Source organism: Onychostruthus taczanowskii, unplaced genomic scaffold, assembly GCF_017590055.1.
Source record: "Onychostruthus taczanowskii isolate IOZ18803 unplaced genomic scaffold, ASM1759005v1 scaffold48, whole genome shotgun sequence".
NCBI classification, from domain to species: domain Eukaryota; kingdom Metazoa; phylum Chordata; class Aves; order Passeriformes; family Passeridae; genus Onychostruthus; species Onychostruthus taczanowskii.
Window position 1 is genome coordinate 352,456 of NW_024502347.1, and position 19,734 is coordinate 372,189.

Genomic DNA, 19,734 nt, shown 5'->3' on the forward strand with positions numbered 1-19,734 from the left:
ACAGATTATTTTTAAAAAGCTATACTGTGCCATAGTAAACCAGTCACTCAAGAGGTTATCTCAATGCAGCATTGTGGGAGGAGGGAAATCCTGGGTCTGCAAGAGAAACCAGTGGCGGTCACCTTCCATTTCAGGCTGTGCAGAGACTAAAATATTTCCTGTTCTGTCTCAAATGAATACGTTTCAGTGTTCAATTCCTAATCTCCCAGGATGCTTTGTGGTATGCAACTAACAGCTGTTGTGAGTAGCATTGTTTTTATGCTTACTGTATTTGTTTCATGTCACACTTTTTTTTCTTTCCTCTCCTTTGCTGTTGGCTTCACTTCTGGCTCCATCAGAGAGAGCTGCAGGTCTTTGCTGCCGCTTAGTAGTCCCCTGTCATAAAGGAATGCCAAGGCTTACTGATCTGTCTGTCAAAACCAAAGATGTCTGGGAAATTCCACGAGAATCCCTACAGTTGATCAAGAGACTGGGAAATGGGCAGTTTGGGGAAGTATGGATGGGTATGGAGCAAAATAATTACTCTAAAATAGCTCGCTGTATGGGGATTACAAGATGGAAGGTGAAAATGTAGGGCATTGTGACCAACAAGAAAAAAAATTAGTAAAGCTCAAACTGTTAGGAAAAATGTCTTTGGAATCACGCCTTTGACTTTGAAATTCTTTAATCTTCAACTTTCACTATAATTGATGGCAAAAGAAAACCGAAAATCCATGTTTCCTTGGAAGGCCTTGATTTTGACAAATTACCACTCTCTTAATAATAAATCAAGGCTCGCATAGCAATCTCTTAGCTATACCAAGGAGCCTTTTTCTGCAAGCTAACAAAAGAAGTCCTTACCTTCAGCGTCCAAAAAACAGTGTTTGCAAATGAACTTTATTGCAGCACTGAGAGACCCTCACCTTCCATCTTTCTCAATGCATGCATAATTTTGGATTATAAGTGTGTTTTTTTATTAATTTCCTCTCCTATAGAGAAAGCTGATGGTTTGTGTTTTAACTTAACTGTGATTGCTACGAATAATACCCCACAAACTGTTGGATTGGCTAAAGATGCATGGGAAGTTGCACGTGATTCATTATTTCTGGAACAGAAGCTTGGTCAGGGGTGTTTCGCTGAAGTGTGGCGTGGTAAGGCAGAGAATATATTTTGCTTTGGATGGATCTTTTAAGGCCCTCTTGGCAGAAATAAGCATTTCAAGTATAGATCTTAAGGCTAAAAGATCAGAATAGTGTGAAATGTTAGTTTATATTGCCTGAAACAGTCAAATGTAAATACAATAATCCATGGGGAAGCTTCCTTTCATTTGCACACAGTGGTATGAGAGGTTAGGGCATTAAAATTCATTAATTGCCTTGGGTTTATTTGGGTGACTACACAATTGCTAGGTATTAAAATAGGAATTATGCTAAACCTGTAAGGCAGAATGGCTAACCAGAAATTAATCTGGTAAGTAGACATTTTTCTTACCTTGTCTGTTGTAGCACTGATGGAATCAAACCCTGAAAATGTTTCCATCCACTCTCCCAGTTTAAAAATAATGGCAAATATCAGCAAGCTAATATTGTCAAGCTAGCTTTCCCATGCATCCACTTCTTCAAGTCTGTTTGCAATTTGTGTCTGCAGCAGAACCCAGTAATTCGATATAGAGACCAGGGACAACAGAGACAAAACTTGCCGGGCCCAGCTGAACCCCCACTTTGAAGTCCAGAAATATTGACCTTTTCCAAATCCACTGACATTGTTTTCTGCACACTGGCCAGCTTAATTTACTCATCATGGGCCTCATTCTTTTAATGAGTATAAAAAAACAGCAATTTACAATCTACATAAATCTTACTATGGCCATAGCATTGAAACACAATATAGTGGCCATTTCATGAGATGTGGCTCAATTTCTAGCCAAATTCTGTTCTGTATAGACTCTGAAATTACCAGTTCAAATAAAGAATCACTGTATGTTGTTTCTTCATAAAAATTTGAGGGGGCAGTTTGATCACTCCTTTTGTTGCAGTAACACAAAAATATGTACAAAACAACCAGTGTGTACTCCAGCAAGGAGCACAGCAGCAAGTCTGTGAGATTTACAGAATTTATAGACTATAAATATAGAAATTTATAGAATCTCACAGAATTACAGTTGACCTGTTGCAAAGAAAGCTGGCTACATTTATATTGGGGTTTCCAGATAATTGTAGTTTCTCCTTCTCATTCTCCATCTTGAATGCACAAACAAGTTTCCAGTTTATGATCATACTTAGTGGTCAGCTCTGTGTGCCATAGACCTTAAACTGATACAACAAGTTAAAGGAACAAATGTGAAAAATAAATAAACAAATTAATTAATTAATTAAATAAAATAAATCAGCTATGATAAATAAAGTGCCAAGTACCAGTACCAAGTAGCTGTCAGAAATGCAAAAATTATGATTACAATTATGAAATTCTATTTCTTAATGTATAGTAAAAAATATGTTAACAGCCCTGAAGTATTACCAAATTGGAATAGATTAACACAGTAAAAATTAATGAAAAACATAAGCAGTAATTAAGTAGTAACTAACTACATATGGGAGGAATTCAGAGGGAAGTCTATGCTACTTTTCTATTAGAAAAATATACCAAAACAGAAAAAGAAAATTTAAGAATTTAAACTGGAATCGGGGCTGAGAGGATAAGCATTTTTGTTTTATTCTATTTTTTTAAACTGGAGAAATTAATAAAAGCATTTAAAAACAGACTTGCTGAAAACACTTCATGGTAATAGAACAAGTCCTGGGATTTTTATTTAAACGGATAGTACGCAATTAATCCTGTTAGCACACAAGGTGAGATCTTATTTTATGAATGCCAGTCTGGTGCCCGTGAAACTCTGGTATTATTCCTGGTTCATGTAATTTGTGGTAGCTCTGCAAAGTGCCCATGACTGATGGCACACTGCAGTCTGGAGCCTCAGCGACTCCAGAAAAAACACACTCCCTGTCACCCATCAGAAAAGATTTTGGCCACCCTGCTTGAAATTAGAGGCAAAGCCACATCCTTCCCAGCTTACACAGGAGTGCCACTAGAGCAAAGTCCTTCTTCAGCTCTGGTTTGAAGGACTGAGAGAAATGAAGGCTTCAGGAGTCCTTCTGAAGCGTGCTGGGGTAGCAGAGGTGGTAGCTCAAGGCATTACTCCACTGACAGTACAGTGATAGCTGGCACTGAACTGGCAGAAAGAAATAAAGGCATAATGAAAACCAAACTTGCACTGCACCCTTTTGACTAATATGTGCCTCCAGCTCCCCCAGACATTTGGGATTGCCCTTTAAAAGTGTGGAGCAGCACAGGAGCAGCAGCTCCTCCACTGCTCTTCTGCTATCCTCAGCCAGGCAAGGTAGACCTGGGACCTGAGCATTTACAAAAAAAAATACTCATTTTATGGCTCATTTATACTCTGGCAGGTTGCAAAAGCTCATGATAAGTTATTTTGGCCTAACCAGCTCCCATGCAGCAGCTGAGCCCTGTTATTGTTCAGTTACTTTCCACAAACTGGATTATTTTACACGTTAACTTTCTTCCTGACACAGCCTTTGTGTACTTTGTGGGCTTTCTGCTGTCCTCGTGCTTAAGTGCAGAGGAGTAGTTTTTAATGTGATTAATCCCTTTTTATTTTAATGTGATTAAGTCATTTAGTGTTGCTCTGCCTTATCACACAGCAGCTCCCTATCTACAGATCACATTCCAAGCCATGTCAGCCCTGACTCCGGAGCAGGAGTCTGGGCAAAGGACAACCAGAAGGCAGTAGGAAAGTGGTATTTCTTCCCATTTTCATTTTCCTTCCCACAAAAGAAAAAAAAAATCACCACCAAAAAAATCCCCACTGTTTACATAAATAGTTCTTCTGGGTTTTCTTTCTTTCCAGTCCTCCTCCCCCTTGCAAATACCCAAGTGAAGCCCCACCTCTTGCAGGATGCCCTGAGTCATCCTTCCTCAGTTCTCTCCAGGCTTTTAGTTGTTCCAGAAGGCTTGGTAGCTGATGGCTGAAAAACGATGCAACTTGTCTATTTCAGTGCTGATCACAAGGAAAGAGCAAACTGAAGTGGGCAGGAGCACCTCATTTTCTGTCTGCAGCTGCTGGGGATAAGAAGGGGAAGGAAAAAGACACATTTCAGTTTGGAAACACACCTGTGTTTCTAAAATGAAATCAATTCAGGATTTGTTTCTCAGGAGGTTTTTGGGGTTTTGGGTTTTTTAAAATCTGACTCACAACAAATCAAAACGTTAAAATGTGTTGCAAATGAGAAATTCTGGTTTAACCATTTTTTTTTGTCCAAATCTGTGATGGGAGCTGTGTTGTTGTTTGCAGCAATTACTTGTTAGCAAGGGAATACACAAAGACGGGTTTCAGCAGTCCCAAGTTTCTTACTCAGAGAAGGTTTCTGTGGAAATTACTGGAAACATTGTCTGAGTAGGACAACAGCAATTGTGCCCCAGTGCCAACAGGAGTATTATTTTTCAATGTAACAGAAAAAGACTAAAATATGAAGGAGGTGTGGGAGGAATATAATGATAAAGCAACATGGGAAACTAAACTTTTTTTTAAAATCTTATATTAAATGTCCTTGCTATTTTTTTTCATGCTTACATTAGGCATCAGGTAGAAAAAAGAGCAGAATATATTTAATCTAACTAAGTGTCTGTGCTTGTAGGTACATGGAATGGAAATACTAAAGTGGCTATCAAGACCCTGAAGCCTGGCACCATGTCTCCAGAATCCTTCTTAGAGGAAGCCCAAATCATGAAGAAGCTAAAACATGACAAATTGGTCCAACTTTATGCTGTGGTATCTGAAGAGCCTATCTATATTGTCACAGAGTACATGAGTAAAGGTGAAGCCAGAGCTGCTGTGCTTAATAATATTTTTTCTTTATTGTTTCTCCTTGGGGATACAGAGGGAGGTGCAGCGGGGTGCATGCGAGGAAGGAGAGAGGGAACAGGAAACTGGAGTCACCTCTGGCTTCAGAAGAATTATGAATTCCGCTATGAACTGGGCCCAAAACCTGATTCACAAAGAAAATCTGTACTAGCTGGGGGAAAGAGAAGTTAGTGCAGGCTAAGTGATTCCAACTGCATCAGCATCCAAACTTCCCTGGCAAGCGATATTCATTCTGTAGGTTTGATGATACTACATGCTGCTTCCCAAGATCCTAGCTTTTCCTGGCATCAGTGAGTTCTTAGGACATCTTCTTTCAGTGTTTACTTGTTGGCCTAGGATTTCTGTTTCCTCATTTAGCCAACCCTGAATCTTGTCACTGCACCTCATTCTCAGATCACACTTCACTTTCAGCCCACCCTATTATCATCTTAACACATTATTTGCACATATTATTCTTTCCCTCCTCTTTTTCCTTCACTTTCCCCTTCTCCCTTGTCTCTTCCTTAAGCTACTTAGCTGGTAAGAGTGTAGTAAAATGAGAAAAAGAAAACTTCTTGCTCCATCAGATCTCCAGCAGGGTGCTGAGAGCAAAGCAAAAAATCTGCTTGTTTTAGAAAAGCAAATGAACCAAATAGGAAACATAAGTTCTCACAGGGAAGTTTTGTTGTACATTGGAGGATACACTCTGAAATTTTAAGTGCATTCTTTCAGTCTATTTGGAGTTGACTTTTATTTTCCTGGCAGGTGCTTGCCCACCTCCCTCCTCAGAGGCATCCAAGCCCTGACTAACTCACACTTTAATCATATGTCTCAGTGACAAGCATCTGCTTTTTCCCTTTAAAAATAAAGACTTTTCAAAACCCTTCTGAAGTATGGGGTTTATTTTGGCTTACTTTACTGGTTTGTACTGTAACATTTTACATCTTTGGATCTGAGCTTGAGGCTGACTATTTATCAAGGGAGAAACGCTTAATCATCTGTCTTTTTCCTTTATTTTTTAAACCAGTTCTCTGACCTTATTTAAAGGAGACTGCTACACTTCTCTGTTCAGATACAAGATTAGGACAGAAGCTATAACATCCTAGGCTCTTTTTTTAGGGCAACGGGTACTTTCTTGTTTTCCCTTGCACAGGAAAGTGATGTTCTTATAACTGTTGCTGAAGTTGCTTTCATTTCATCTCTTCTTTGTCTTCTAAAATTAATGGTTCATGCTGTATTTAGTTCTGGGTTATCTAGAGGAGGATCACCACTAACTTCTAAGGAAAAATAGCCTTTACCAATGCTATCCTCCTTGGGCTCACCAGGCTCTGGGCTGACCTGTCCTTTGGATCAGGCTGAGCTAGGATCTGACTTCTTCCATAACTTTTGTGGCTTGGAACTGAGCTGCTGCTTTGCAGTTAGCTGAGGCCTTTAGTGAGCAGCAGGTATGTAGTTTTAAAGAGCACTGCAAAAGTTAGGAAAGATCAACTTTCTCAGTAATGGTCAGGAAAATTTAAAACAATCCTGTTTCCTTTCCCTGCAACTCTCATTGTAGTAGTTGCACATTCTTCTGCAAGCCAACTAAAAGAGTGAAGTGAGTACAATAGGGGAATTTGGAGATATCATGGGTTCTTTTGAAACTGTCCCTTGAATTTGAAACATTGCTGTCTTTAATATTGCACATATTGCTGAACCTCCATTCTGATGAGTTGTTTTCCTAACATCTCTCTATTGTGTCAACTCTGCATTCACAGGGAGTTTGCTAGATTTCTTAAAGGATGGAGAAGGAAGAGCTTTGAAGTTACCGAATTTGGTGGACATGGCGGCCCAGGTCTGTCTCCAGAGCACTGAGGTGTAGGTGTTTTATAGCCCATGTATGAACTGAGTTTGTTTTAAATGCATGGTTTGTCTCCTGCTGCTCGCAGGTGGCCGCGGGAATGGCGTATATCGAGCGGATGAATTACATACACAGGGATCTGCGGTCTGCGAACATCCTGGTGGGCAATGGCCTAATATGCAAGATTGCCGACTTTGGATTGGCAAGACTGATTGAAGACAATGAATATACAGCCAGACAAGGTAAATGCAGCAGCAGGTGCAGCACTGAGTGTCATTCTTGTGGCAGGGAAAGAGTGGGACGTGGTTTTGAACAGCTCTCTCTCCTATGCTTCGGGGCTGCTTTCAGTAAATCCTGAACTCAAATTAACTCCTAGTCAGAAGATCACTGCTGAATGCGTGTCCTAAAGAGAATGTCTTACTTCGTTGTCTTTTCTTTGAAAAGCAAAATGAAACAAAGGTGTTGAGTGAGAACACAGCTGGAAATGACAGCAAAACCAGGATCTTCATGGTGCCACAGCAAAGAGGATATTTTACTTACTGGTTATGAGAATGTGGTAATCCAGAAAAGTGTATGTAGGGTATTTATTTTGTAGTGTGCCTTCTAGTATTTACTAACCACTACTATCACTCCTGTACTATTCTTACTTTCTTTATTTCAAACAGGTGAAAGAGTTGTGCCTCTGTGCAATGGAGCTGCCTCTCTGTGCACTCTATTTTCTTTTTCTTTCTTTCTTTCTTTCTTGCTTGCTTGCTTTCTTTCTTGCTTGCTTTCTTTCGTATTGTTTTAATAGAAATGCCATCTTCCACTGCTACACAGGGTGCTGGGCACAATCGACCATTGATACACTATAGAAATGTATCAAAGAGTTTTGTAGCTTTTTCTAAAAAGCATGTGTGTTCAAACTGAGCCATGTCACAGGCTCTTTTTAGTTATTCTTTACAAGTCATGCTTAGTTGTCAGATGTTGGTCCAAGCTGCAGAGCTACAGTTTTGTTCTCTTTCTGCTGGCAGTGCTTCGGTAGTGCTTGCTCAATATGTGTTGGTAAACACGACTCCATCCTTTCAGTGCCAAAGCCAAGGAGGGTCCCATTAAACCCTGTTGTGCATCACCAAAAACTCTCTTTGTGGGTTTCCTCTTGTGAGTTTCTTCTCTTGAGCAAAGTGCCTGTTTCAGCATGGACCCTGTCATTAATTCTTAGGAAACAGCTAACCCCTTTCTCTAACTTTTTCTCTAAGTGTTGACAGAAGAAGCCAGAGAGTTTGCAGCATGCCTTGCCCTGGCCTGGGAGCAGCAGCAGCTCTCAAGCTGTTCTCACCCCCCTGAACTGCTGTGGGCAGTACCCAGTCACAGGGCTGTGGACCACAGACTGCATCCATCCTAAAAGGTGCCTGCTTCACAGTCAGACAGCGAGGCCTGATGATTTTGGTGGGGTCCTTGAGGAACCCATGACAGATACTAATGCAGAGCCTTAACTACTATTGATTTCAGCCTGAGGGTGGGAATTGCTTCTTGTTAGAAAAAAATAGGCTGTGTCATTCTCTCTAGAGCAATAAGAGTGTCTGGAGAGGCTCTGGCAGACAGAAAGCTGCCTGCTTGCTGTTCCCCTGTGTAAAACAAGAAGAGTTTTCCCTGAGCAAGGCAGGCAGATCTAGTCTGCAAAATGGCTTTGAAACAGTGTCCTATATTATCTCCATTTCTGCCTGGTTTGCTGCCATGTCTTTTGTTCCCTTTTGAAACTACCCAAAGTATAGTTTTACATGACTAATTATTTGTTTTCATAGACAAGTATGTGACCTACTTCTGGCCAAATCTCTTCAGGCTCCTGATCCCTAGGAAATCCTGTGATGGCCTGTTTGCCTCCCAGTTCAAATCTCTCAGAATACTTTTGCCCTCTTCACATGTTAAAAAAGCTGTGAAAACCTACCTGACTGATCCTGAGGAGAAGTTTAGATTTTTAAATAAAAATCACTGGATTTGGGGTGGAGAAACTTTTAGAAAAGTATAACACCAGGCCTGGCAGGGAGAGGGAACATAGCTGTGGGTACTTCCAGCCCTTTTTCTATGGCAGAAATCACTTGTATTGAGGAAAAAGTGTCTGGGAAGGGAGAATTAGTTTGGCTTTTAAAATGCATTGCTGATGATCTGGAGATCTGAGTCATGTTTGCCTGGCTTCATCTTCTTGTGCCAGTATGGAGAAGTCACCCATCCTTCCCATGCTTGGAGGCAGTGGACAGTAATTCCTTTCCTTGACCTCCAAGTCAGGCTGAAGTCCTTCAGAGCTACAGAATTCCTTAAAAGAGAGACCCAAAGTGCTGTAACCACGGGCATCATGTAGAAAGGTTTTCCTACTTTCATTAATGATTTTTGTCCCTTTCTTAAGGAATAGGAAGGGGTGCTTTTTGTGACCAAGTAGCACACACTCAATTCACATTTCATTGCAATTAACCTGGCTTCCAGGCAAGGGTGAGCTTAAGACCTTTAATTTATTGAGGGAGAAACATGGTTTCTATTGCACCAATGGATTTTTTTTTTCCAACTGGAATTCAGTTCTGGCTTGTTTAGTTAAGCTTCAGTTTGAGCAATGCTTGTTGGAGACCACAGTATCAGGAGGAAATGGTTGCCTCTGCTTGTTTCCCATGACCTATTACTTCAGCCTCCAAGGGGATGCATCTGGGGACTGCTCTGTTTATCTAGCTGACTACTGCTTCAGTGGGAATTTTGACACAGGAGGAAAGCTTGGCCAGCAGAGGGGAGGGGAACACGGAGCGCTCCAGACTGGCAGCTCCTGTGGGAGAAAGGAAATGTTTTTCCTTGCAAAATCTGAAGATTAAAGTCTCTGGTCACTCTTCTCAGCAGTCATCCTTCTTTTGGCTTAAGTGCGTTAGTACAGAGCTCATTGCTGGCGTGGGGTGGTTTTCTCCAGCTTCACTTGATCTCCTGCTCCCTTCCCCCACTGTCACTTTTGTCTCTGATTAAATATTTTGAAAGGAAACAGATGGGGATGCTTTGAGCCCCAGCAGGCTAGAGTGCAGGATTCCTGAACCTGTGTGGGTATTACTTAGCCTGGTGGTAATGTTTTACTGACCGGTTTATTTTCTTTTGGTTTTGAACAAAGGAGGCCTGACTGCTCCTGATTTATGAGAGGTAAATAAAAAGCAGTTCGTTGTCTGCACTGCCATTTCTCAGCAATTGTCGGGAAGGAAAGAGATGGTCATGCCACTAATGATTTAAAGTGTGTGACTAGCAGCTATACACTGCCATTAAATAATACAAAAAAAAAAAGTTCTTGGCTTGTAATGAGCATTGGGCTCCTCTTGCTTTTAGAGGAAGTGAGTAATCAAAGGGGAAAAACATGCCTGTTTAGAGTGACACCCATTTCAAAGGCTATGCTGGCGGACTGAATTGCAGCCTGTCCCATTGCTTCTTTTGGCTGTTGGTGTTGCAACATCTTCCCCACACACAGAGTGTCAGGCATGCAGTGTTGCTTTCTTCCATTGGTGATGATGCTTGTGTCAGCCTGTAAGGCAAGACTTAAAACCCCTGGTATCCTACAGGACAAACTTCCCATCACCCCCAGCAAAGGATTTCCCTGGAAGTTCTGCTATCCTTGCACTGATATGGTTCACAGTTACGTGGAAAGTGCCAGTGCTCTACAGAGTCACTGGGTTAGAGTTGTTACTATTCTAAGCAGCAGCAGCTGATACAAATTTAAAATTTTCTTTAAAAAAAGTGCAGTTATTTTCCAGGCCACGTTTCTACTGCACACACCAGCAGCACTTGCAGTAGTGCCACTCTAAGCACACATGAAACAACAAGGATCTTTCTGATGCCTTCCAGACGAGTCAGAGCTATTTTGGGAGCTCTCTCTAGTACTTGTTTGTAAACTCACAGATCATTTTTGCCTCCTTAACACTTAGAAGTAACTCCTTCCTGCCCTGCTTAAAATCAGGTGGTGCTTCTTAGTTTGATTCCCTAGAAATAGGCAGGGATTTCCCCACCCTTCCAGCCTCTCTCCAGTCACTTTGCAGAGACTTGTTCCCCAGCTAATCAGACTGGTTTGTTTGTGACCGACTGTGCTGTACCACCCCGGGCTTTGTTTTCTGCGGTTCCCTGAGCCAGCCCAGGAGGGGACAGGAGAAAGGGCTCCTGGTTCTCAGCCAGAGGGGTCGCGGGGGATCCCCGCTCGCTCCTGCAGAGGTGCCAGGTGCCCTGCGGAAGGGAAGGGAAGGGAAGCTGCAGTCAGAGAGCCACAGGGGTGCTCAGAGCCGCAGTCCCGGCCCTCGCCCCCCCCCCCTTCCTGGGGAGGGGTCCGCCTGCGGAGCCTGCGCCTCATCGCTGATGTTTGCCAGGCTTGTAATTCCACGTTCGTTCTCAGAGCACAAAAAATGTGATTGCGCGGTCCCGCCCACACGGCGCTCATCATCGCCTGCCGGGGCTGACTCGTTTCCTGTTTCATGCTTGCTTCAGCACTTCGTTTTTGCCTTTTACAGCTTTCCCTTTCCAGCCCCAGAAGCAATCCAATGCCACGCTACATTCCCTGATTGCTAACCCAAGCGGACTCCGAGTTTTTGGGTCTTAGAGCTTGGAGTCCTGCACTGGGTTTGGTTTTAAGGTACAAGAGGTAGGAGCTTTGTAGCATTTCCAGAAGCAGGATCATTATCAAGCTGGCAGTGGCTCTGGGGCATGAATTTCAGAGGTTTCTACTTCATCAAGATTTGGATCTGAAAAGAAACCAAAGCTCTGAGGGATTTTTGCTTGCCTCAGAAGAAACCATGCTGAGAGTTGTATCTCAAGGTCACTCAGTCATCCCAGCCCCCTCTGCTCCTTCTCATCACATGACCCGCTAAATAGCCAGCAAAGAATTAAAACAGGACCATGGATTGATTTTTTTCCCAGGGAAATCCTCCTGGGAGATAACCTGTGTGAATGCCTGGGCAGAGCCGGGCAAGGGTCCCAAGAATAGGGCTGAGCCTCACAAAAATCCTCACAGTCTCGGGGCTGCTGCTCTAACCATAAATTGTATCAGCAGCTTTGGTTTCATGTGGTTACAAGCAGTGCAGAAACCCAGAAAAGGCTTTCCCCAGGCTGTAACATTAAAAAAAAAAAAAAAAAAAAAAAAAAAAAAAAGGGAGGGCGGGGGGGAACTGAGATAAAAGCTGCAGATTAGTACCCTGTTTTGGGGCAAAGACAGGTTATCCTGACCTGATGAATGCAGTCTGCTGTTGGTGCCCATGCATAAGGTTACTGGTGTGCTGGTTTGTGTTGTAATAAAACATGTTCCAGCAACAAAAAGAGAGAAATCCCTCCCCCACCGATGCAAAATCCACCTTCAGCGTAGGAGATGGGCTGCCTTGTCAGCTGGGGTGATTTGGCTTATCAGATTTATTAACATGCTCACCAGTAATACACGGTTTTATCTGATGCTGTAATTTGTTTGCAGCACAAAGTCAGTTTGTTTAATAAGCTTCTGAGACCTGGGCAGAGAGCGGCACTGGGTTTTTTAATCAGTGTGTTGGGAAAAGAGTTAGGCACAGGAACTGTGTGTCCATCAGGAACCATGCACAGCATCCGGCCTGTGCTAACGTTCCATGAAGCTACAGCAAGCAGGAGGCTTCAGGGCACTGCTCAACACATTTGGGAATTTCTGTGCTTTCACAGCAGCACACTGTCTCCAGTTGCAGGCATTGAATGAGGGGCAGCACCTTGGAGGGATCCCTGTGAGACAAACACACACCCTCATTCACACAAGGTGCGTGTGATCTCCTTATGTGAGGGCAGTGCAGGTGACCAGCCTGGTGTGTTCTCCCTGCTCCCTGATCTCCCTTCACTGACAGCTCTGCCATACTGGGCTGCAGACTCTCCTTGAACCATCTAGCCTCCAACATGTGTTGCAGGGCCAGAAAACCGTGAGGCAGGGCTCTGCTAGCAACCTCCCTGCCAAGCTTGCATTTTTCTCCTCCCCATCTACCATTCCAAATCTGTTATCTATCAGGAAATGCTGCACAAACTGCAAAACGTGATTTTTTGTATTAGTTGCTTTAGACAGAGAATCATCCACAGCAGGGGCAGCATAGAGAAGTAATGAATAGCTGTCCTGTCGTTGGAAAATCCTCAGCACAGACCATTCATCTTTCCAGCAGTGCTCATCACACCTCAGTGAGGATTGTACTGGAAAAGGGATGTCCTGGAATTGATCCCCCTTCTCAGGGACTTACCTTGCTTCTCATTTTCCTGTACTTTGACAACACACCGCATACTCATCTCCCAGTGACACACTGGCAGTAGGTTGAGGAAGACAAAAATACTGGGGGAGTTGGCCACAAAAGAGTTTGAAGATATTTCCTTCCTTCAAAGATGAGTTGTAGGTGGTTGCTACCTTTGGATCTGAGTTTGAAGCAAAAGGGAATTCGAGCAGATTTGGCTAAGTTTCTCAGCAAAACACAGCTGATAAAAGAAAAAGAAAATAGTTGAATAAAATGTGTGCAACATGTGAACAATCAAGCCCCCCTGCGTGGCCATCTCACGCAGCACCAGCCAAGGTCCGAGGCTTCGGGCTCCTGGCCAACCTGGAGCTATTCCTCATTCAGCTGGCACGGGGTGTGTGTACTGGCTGGGCTGCACGTAGGAGAGAGCAGAGGGACACTGGCCCTCACGTTCAGGGCTGCCTGCACAGGCCCATCTAAAGGCATGCACTGCTGCCTGGGCAGCCTGACCAGCAGGTACATGCAGCTTGCAGTTTTTCCAGGGATTGGCATGGGCTGTACAGCCCCAGGACCTCCCAGCAGCTGGAGCAGCCAGTTGCCAAGCCCATGTGGCTGCTGGTGCTGCTGAAGCAGGGCCAGCTTCCAGGAGAGAGGCTCAAGTGATGGCAGCTTCTTCTGCAAAGGACTCACACAGCACAGCCAAGGCAAAAAGAGGAGATGAAGTTCTGCAAATTTTGAGTCTTGTAAGCTAAGATTGGGCACACGAAGTGTAAGTGAAGGAGATTGAGACTAAAGCCAAGCACCCAAATTTTAGTTCTGCCTACGTGTCACCCAATGAAAATACATAAGACAGATTTTAAAAAGTGAACAGGCATCCAAAATCCTCAGGCATCTTTGCAAATATATCCAGTAATGTGCTTAATGATGCTTAACTAGACTTAAGTTCCTGACTTCAGGCATTAGGTATCTGAAACTTTCTCTTGCATCTTTTTCATCCTTTAGCAGGACATTTTCAAGTCATTTAGCAGGACCTGATCAACTGCAATACTCCCTAGGAAAAAAAAAATATTTGTAGTAGAGTACTAAAAATTTTAGCACATCAAGTTTTACTAAGTAAGGAGATGAGAATTACCATGTTTACTTTTTACTCTAAGTCATGTCAGATTGGGATGTGTGGCAGAAGATACAGGACACTGAGCACTGCATGTGATGGCAGAGCAGTGCCGGCAGGGAACTCTAAACAGTACCATAAGTTCACTCCCTGAGAGTGATTTGTCCACATTGTTACACTTTCACACTCCTCCTGCAGGCAAAGGGAGCTTTTATGAGAGGGTGATGTGAAGTCGAAGTCAGTCTGTTTCCAAATTCAAGAGCGTTGGTCACTAGGGATCAGCAATAAGCAATGCAACTCTTTTGTCTGTATGTTAATACAAGGCACCAGGGAAATGTCTGCATATTTTTTGTACATACTATGAGTTAATTATTACACAAGACTTTTCTTTAAAGTCATACTGAAAATATTTTCCCTAAGAAAACAGTCAGTGATTGGAAAAGCAAATAAATCAGTGTTTAAAGGTTTGTTATCTCACTATCCTTACTGCAACTGGCTCCTGCAAGCTCTGATGATGGATGAGCACATTAGAGTTGCACGTATTTAAGGCACTACAGGCTTTGCAGTGCCAGGAGCTTAAAGTACACTGTCAAGTTATAAATCACAGTGCCTTGACATCAAGCACTCCAAGCTACTCGAATGGCAGTATTATTTTAAAGTCCTTGTGTGTTTCTAATGAAATATTGGGTTTGCTTTTAATTTTTGTTTTCACCATGTTTGTTTGTTTGCATTTTGCTCAGCTTGAGCAGGCAAACTGGGAGGTACATATCCAGTATATCTCAGTTCTGCTTATACGTAGTAACTATGTTTGATTTGCAAATATTTAAAACACTTTGGGAGAAGTTATTTCTATTACATTTGGCTTACTTGTTTTTAAAACTGGGGTGGGTTTTTTTTTCATTTTATAAAACTTCAAACTTGAGTTAAAATGTCTTATTTTTCTCTTGTGATGTGGGACAAACTGACCCTTTCCCTGCTTAGTCTTTCCTGATGCCCTGCACGTTCTGCCCACCTGTCCTCTCTGTACTCTGCGGAGCTGTTGGGTAGCACTGGTCTGCAGCTCCTGCCACCTGCACGTGCTGCAGAACACAAGAGTCCCCTGTGACCTGGTGCTTTGCCTCTGTCTCTGTTCTGCTTAAGACTCATGTATTCTCTCTTCAGGTGCAAAATTCCCCATTAAATGGACTGCGCCAGAAGCGGCACTGTATGGAAGGTTCACAATAAAGTCAGATGTGTGGTCTTTTGGGATCCTACTGACAGAGCTGGTAACAAAAGGGAGAGTGCCATACCCAGGTAAGAAAAATGTCCTGCTTCACCTGGAAAAAGGAGTGGGAATGGGCCATATGTTTAAGCTGCAGTGTTTATTTACATTCTCTGAGCTCAAAGGACAATGGCTATAACGTGTAAGTTTTGTGTATGCTTGAAAACAGTTCTGACTCAAAGCTGCTTTGGGATGGTCATGATAAAAATGACAAGGGGATAACTCAACATATTAATTTCTACTGTTTAATTGTGCTCAATTCAATCAATATAATTTCTAGACAACTAATGAAAGCACTGTAAAATTATTATATTCTGGGGCAAATAGCTCTCCACAGTATTGCATTTACTTTAAGATACCTACAGTTAAACTCCCACAGAGGCCTTACTCCTTTTATTTTGTCAGTCTGGTTCACTGCAAGGTTTGATGACTGTCTGAATGTCTGGTACTATCAAATCTCTTTTTCTTAAACTCTTAAATTTTAATCCTTGCTTTTGAGATGGATGGAAAGGGAAGAAAATAGTTCTGTAATGTGCAGACCAGAGCTCATGGCAGGGTCACAGCAGGGCCAGATTCTCTGTATGGGGGAACTGGAGGCCCCATGGCTCTTTGTTGAAACCCTGCCAAGTGTCCAATGGATTAAGATTTGTAGGAGGAGGTGATTGGATCTGCCTATGCAGAAAGAGCTTTTTATTCTTGTTGCCCCCCTGAAGATTGTGAGCATTCAGGTGAAGAGGAAAAGGGTGAGGTGAAAGCCATGCATTGCATGGAAAAGAATTGAATCCCTTCTATTTCTCATCAGCACAGATATTAACAGAGGATGCCCTGCATTTCAAGATGCCTCTAGCTGCATTTTTTAGTCTTTTTATTTAAAAAAAAATCTAAATACTCAACAGTCTGGCTGTGTGCACTGCAGCTGATTTAATGGAAAACGCCCTACAGCAGTTTCAGTTTTCCAATCTGTGCTGTGATCAAGCAGTCAGATCCATATATCAAATTGAGCAGGAGAAGCATCAAGGTGGAGTTCAGTTTACCCTGTGGTGTCTCACACCACTTCAGAAGACCGAACTCAGCAAAACTAATCTTCCAGAATTATATTCCAGAGGAATTTCAAGTTTGCTAGCAGCCAGTAGCTGATATTTGAGAAGAGAATATGGGGACTGGAAAGCATCTCATGATCAGCAGTGAACTTTGGCATCATTAACAGGGAGCAGCTTAGCAAAGGTGTGGCTGTGACAACTGAATGAGGTAGCAGAAAACACAATGGCATGTTTCTGTGGAATGGATGAGTCCCTCTGCCCAGCACTTGCTCATGTGGGGCGTTGCCTCCAGTCAGAGCAGCTCTGTCACCACCAGTCAGCACAAAAGTCTTTCTGCCATAAGGATTCCCAGTAGTGGTGGGAGAAAGCTGTGATTTCTGCAGGTTTATTGAGGGTTTAAGCACACACTGCATGCTGTGCAAAGGTCAAAGAGAGAAAAAAATTCTATAAGCTTTACTTGATGTGGTGCTACTCCCAGAGGGTGGGCAATGTTCCTGACTGGGCTGCAGGAATTCTCTAGTCACTGCCAGCAGAGTGGATACACAGAGGGTGTTGCCAGACAGGGCAGAATTAAGGTGAAAGTACCATTCAATGCAAAAACAACCATTTAAACCCTATGTTTACTCACAAGTCTGTAGCTGAACACAGGGCTGGCCATGGCTGCAGAGGATGTCTGCACTTCATAAATGTTTCTTTCCCTCACCAAAGGAGAAGGAGTCCACAGGATGTGCATTTAAGTGCTTGCAATATATAACTTCTTGCAGGAGCCATGACAGTAATCTCAGGCATGGGCTGTGTCCTGAAATTCTGGACAGTTTTATTACGTGGCAGCTTGAGCACATCAAAGACAACCAGCGGGATCTCTCCTCTTTCAGCACCGTCCTACCCCTTCATCCCTCACTACGTAAAGCCCTCACATGCCAAAAGTCCTTCCGGCTCACTCTCTTCCACCTGCACTAGGAAGACACCAAGTAGCTGGAAGCAGTTTTTTGTGTGTTACATATCACTAAGTCAGCAATTTTCCAGCCAGTCATATACTGCCTTAGTTACACCCTGCCCAGGCTCTAGGCCAGGGCCATTCCTTCCCACCAGGACTCCCCTATTGCTCATCTGGGTGGTCTTAACAATTCTCATGGTCACCATCACTCCTCTCTGCCAGTTTTCATAAGGGCAGCCTGGATCTTACATTTGAGTGTCCAAAGTTTTTACAGATTTCAGTCTAGTCTCATTTCCCAGACCCTAAATCGGAAAGCTTTTATAGGCTGAGGCAGCAGTGGAGGGGAATCGAGGCCTTCTCAGAAGGATCTGTCTTTGCAAGTGGATTGAAAAGAGTGCTTGGACTTTCCAAGGTGGCAAAGGCCTCCTGAGCTCCTTAGAAAAGGCTCTCTTTTCCCCTGACATAGAAAAGACCATCTATCTCCTGCTGGGAGGAGGAAGGACCTTGTGAAGGACAAAGTTTTGTGAATAGCTATCCCTGTCTGAAATAGGCAGTAGGGTTCAGATGCACCCACAGGGCTTTTCTTGCCATTATGGCATGGCTTGCACAAGGAAGAAAAATGGGATTTCTGTCATCCTGAGAGGAAAGACTCAGCCCTCTTCATCCAAGTAGACAATCCATAGGTGAGAGAATGCAGTCTGTTGGCACTGCCAAGATGTGACACCGAAAAGTGTCAGCCTTGAAACAAAGAGGGTCATGGAACTGTCTGCTGTAATATCCAGTTTCTGAAATAGTTGTGGGCATGTTGTCCTGATGTTTCTGCTTACAGCTTGTAGCAGGCTGGGAGAAGTGGAGAGAGGCCCTCAGACAAAGGGATTGCCCTCTTACTTGACAAGTTCTTAGTGCCTGGAGAGAGGATTTACAGCACACATCCCAGTCCTGGGGTGGTACCCATGCCTGCAGGACACCATACCTCATGCCTTCCCATGTTGGGAACCAGGCATTGTTTTAAGCTTGTGTAGAAGGAGGGAGAAGCACAATGAGTAGGACAGAGGGGGAGGGCAGGCAGTTTACAGCAGGGATACAGACTGGGTGGCACAGAACTTGGCATTTTTTGTCCTTCAGATTTCAACCAGTTCCTGTCCTGATGCCCCATTTTGGAAGAGAGGCTGGTGCAGTGGTGAGATACATGAGCTGTAAAGATTTTGTTGGTGGAGATAATGATCAGTCTAGGGTTCATAATAAAGCCTTGTCCTGAACTCTATAGCTCCCACAAACAGGACCAACTTTTTGGAAGTTGTCCTCATGTTCATACTTCAGCCAAGCCTGTTTCTCTGTCAGTGATCATAATGGGCCACTATGATAACTAGTTTATGCTTTTTTATCCTTTTCACAAGGCAACAGATTCAAATAAGCAACTTTCACAGTCTTTCACACAGAGGCTCTATTTCTAGTATTACAGTGGAGAAATGAAAAATAGACTGGGCCAGAGGAGGAGCCAAGCTTAAGAAACAGTCTGCTTTGTGGACCTTTTTCAGGGTCAGTTTCTTTTCTCTTTGACAAATGCCCTTCCCTAGCAGGAGTTGGAGAATTTTTGGGTTTTTAATATGCTGCCTTTGGGATAAGCAAAAATCTCAGCCACACGTGACCTTGTCCCTTGTGCTTTCTACTGCAGCTGTCACGTCAAGAGCATTTTCATTTTAACTCTAGTGTGACAGCTATGTGATGCTACTCACATTGCTGCCTGTGGCCAGGCAGGTCATTGAGTCTATGCTCCAAGCAGCCCTGCAGTCTTTGGGCAGCTGTATTCAGCCTCCTCATCCCTGGGGGGAGCTGGGCCACGAGTGCCAGACAGCATGTGCTACCCAAGCCTGGGGCCAAGTACGTAACAGTGAGCCAGCATAGGTAGGTGGGTGTAACATCATCGTGGATGGTAAATAAGAGGTTAAGAAAGATGTGTACTCACCACATAGGATAGATGAGGTCAGGTGGGTTGATTTGTAAGCAAGGAAGCTCTGCTCACAAATGCTGCAGCTCAAGGTTGCATCTATTCATCTGTCACACCAAGGAAATAACTTATTTCAAAAAAGAAAACTAAAGCAAAAAACAGATATTGATAGTCTAGCTTTGAGGATGAGGAGATGTTGGGGGTTTTCAGTCTTTAATTTCTAGGTGAAGTGGCATGACATCCAGAGTTTTAAAACCTGTTCCTCCTTTTCCCCAGAAATAACTTGGTTCGCATCACACTCAGTAAGAACAGCACTCAGAGGTTGTCTTCCCTCAGGAACAGCTTTGCTGTTCCCTTCCATGCACTGTATTACTCTGATCACTGGTCTGAAAGCATGCAGGGGGTCTGGAAGGAGCATCATTCCCAGTCTGTGTATTGGGTTTGCATGGCCAAGCCATCACAGTGGGAGGATGGGGGCGGGGGGGGGGGGGTTGCCT

The 19,734-nt window shown here is 43.4% G+C and overlaps 1 protein-coding gene across 3 annotated transcripts in view; it reads left to right on the forward strand.

The window, feature by feature from the left end:
* The window catches only part of FYN (FYN proto-oncogene, Src family tyrosine kinase), a 137,813-nt gene that overhangs the window by 109,178 nt on the left and 8,901 nt on the right, over nt 1-19,734 (forward strand). The window contains exons 9-14 of one of the 3 annotated variants that reach the window (XM_041414883.1): nt 339-503; nt 975-1,130; nt 4,692-4,871; nt 6,652-6,728; nt 6,823-6,976; nt 15,213-15,344. In XM_041414883.1, the coding sequence (XP_041270817.1) occupies nt 339-503; nt 975-1,130; nt 4,692-4,871; nt 6,652-6,728; nt 6,823-6,976; nt 15,213-15,344 (864 nt within the window). The remainder of the gene's footprint in view (nt 1-338; nt 504-974; nt 1,131-4,691; nt 4,872-6,651; nt 6,729-6,822; nt 6,977-15,212; nt 15,345-19,734) is intronic. The other 2 variants (XM_041414881.1, XM_041414882.1) reach the window with 2 other exon arrangements.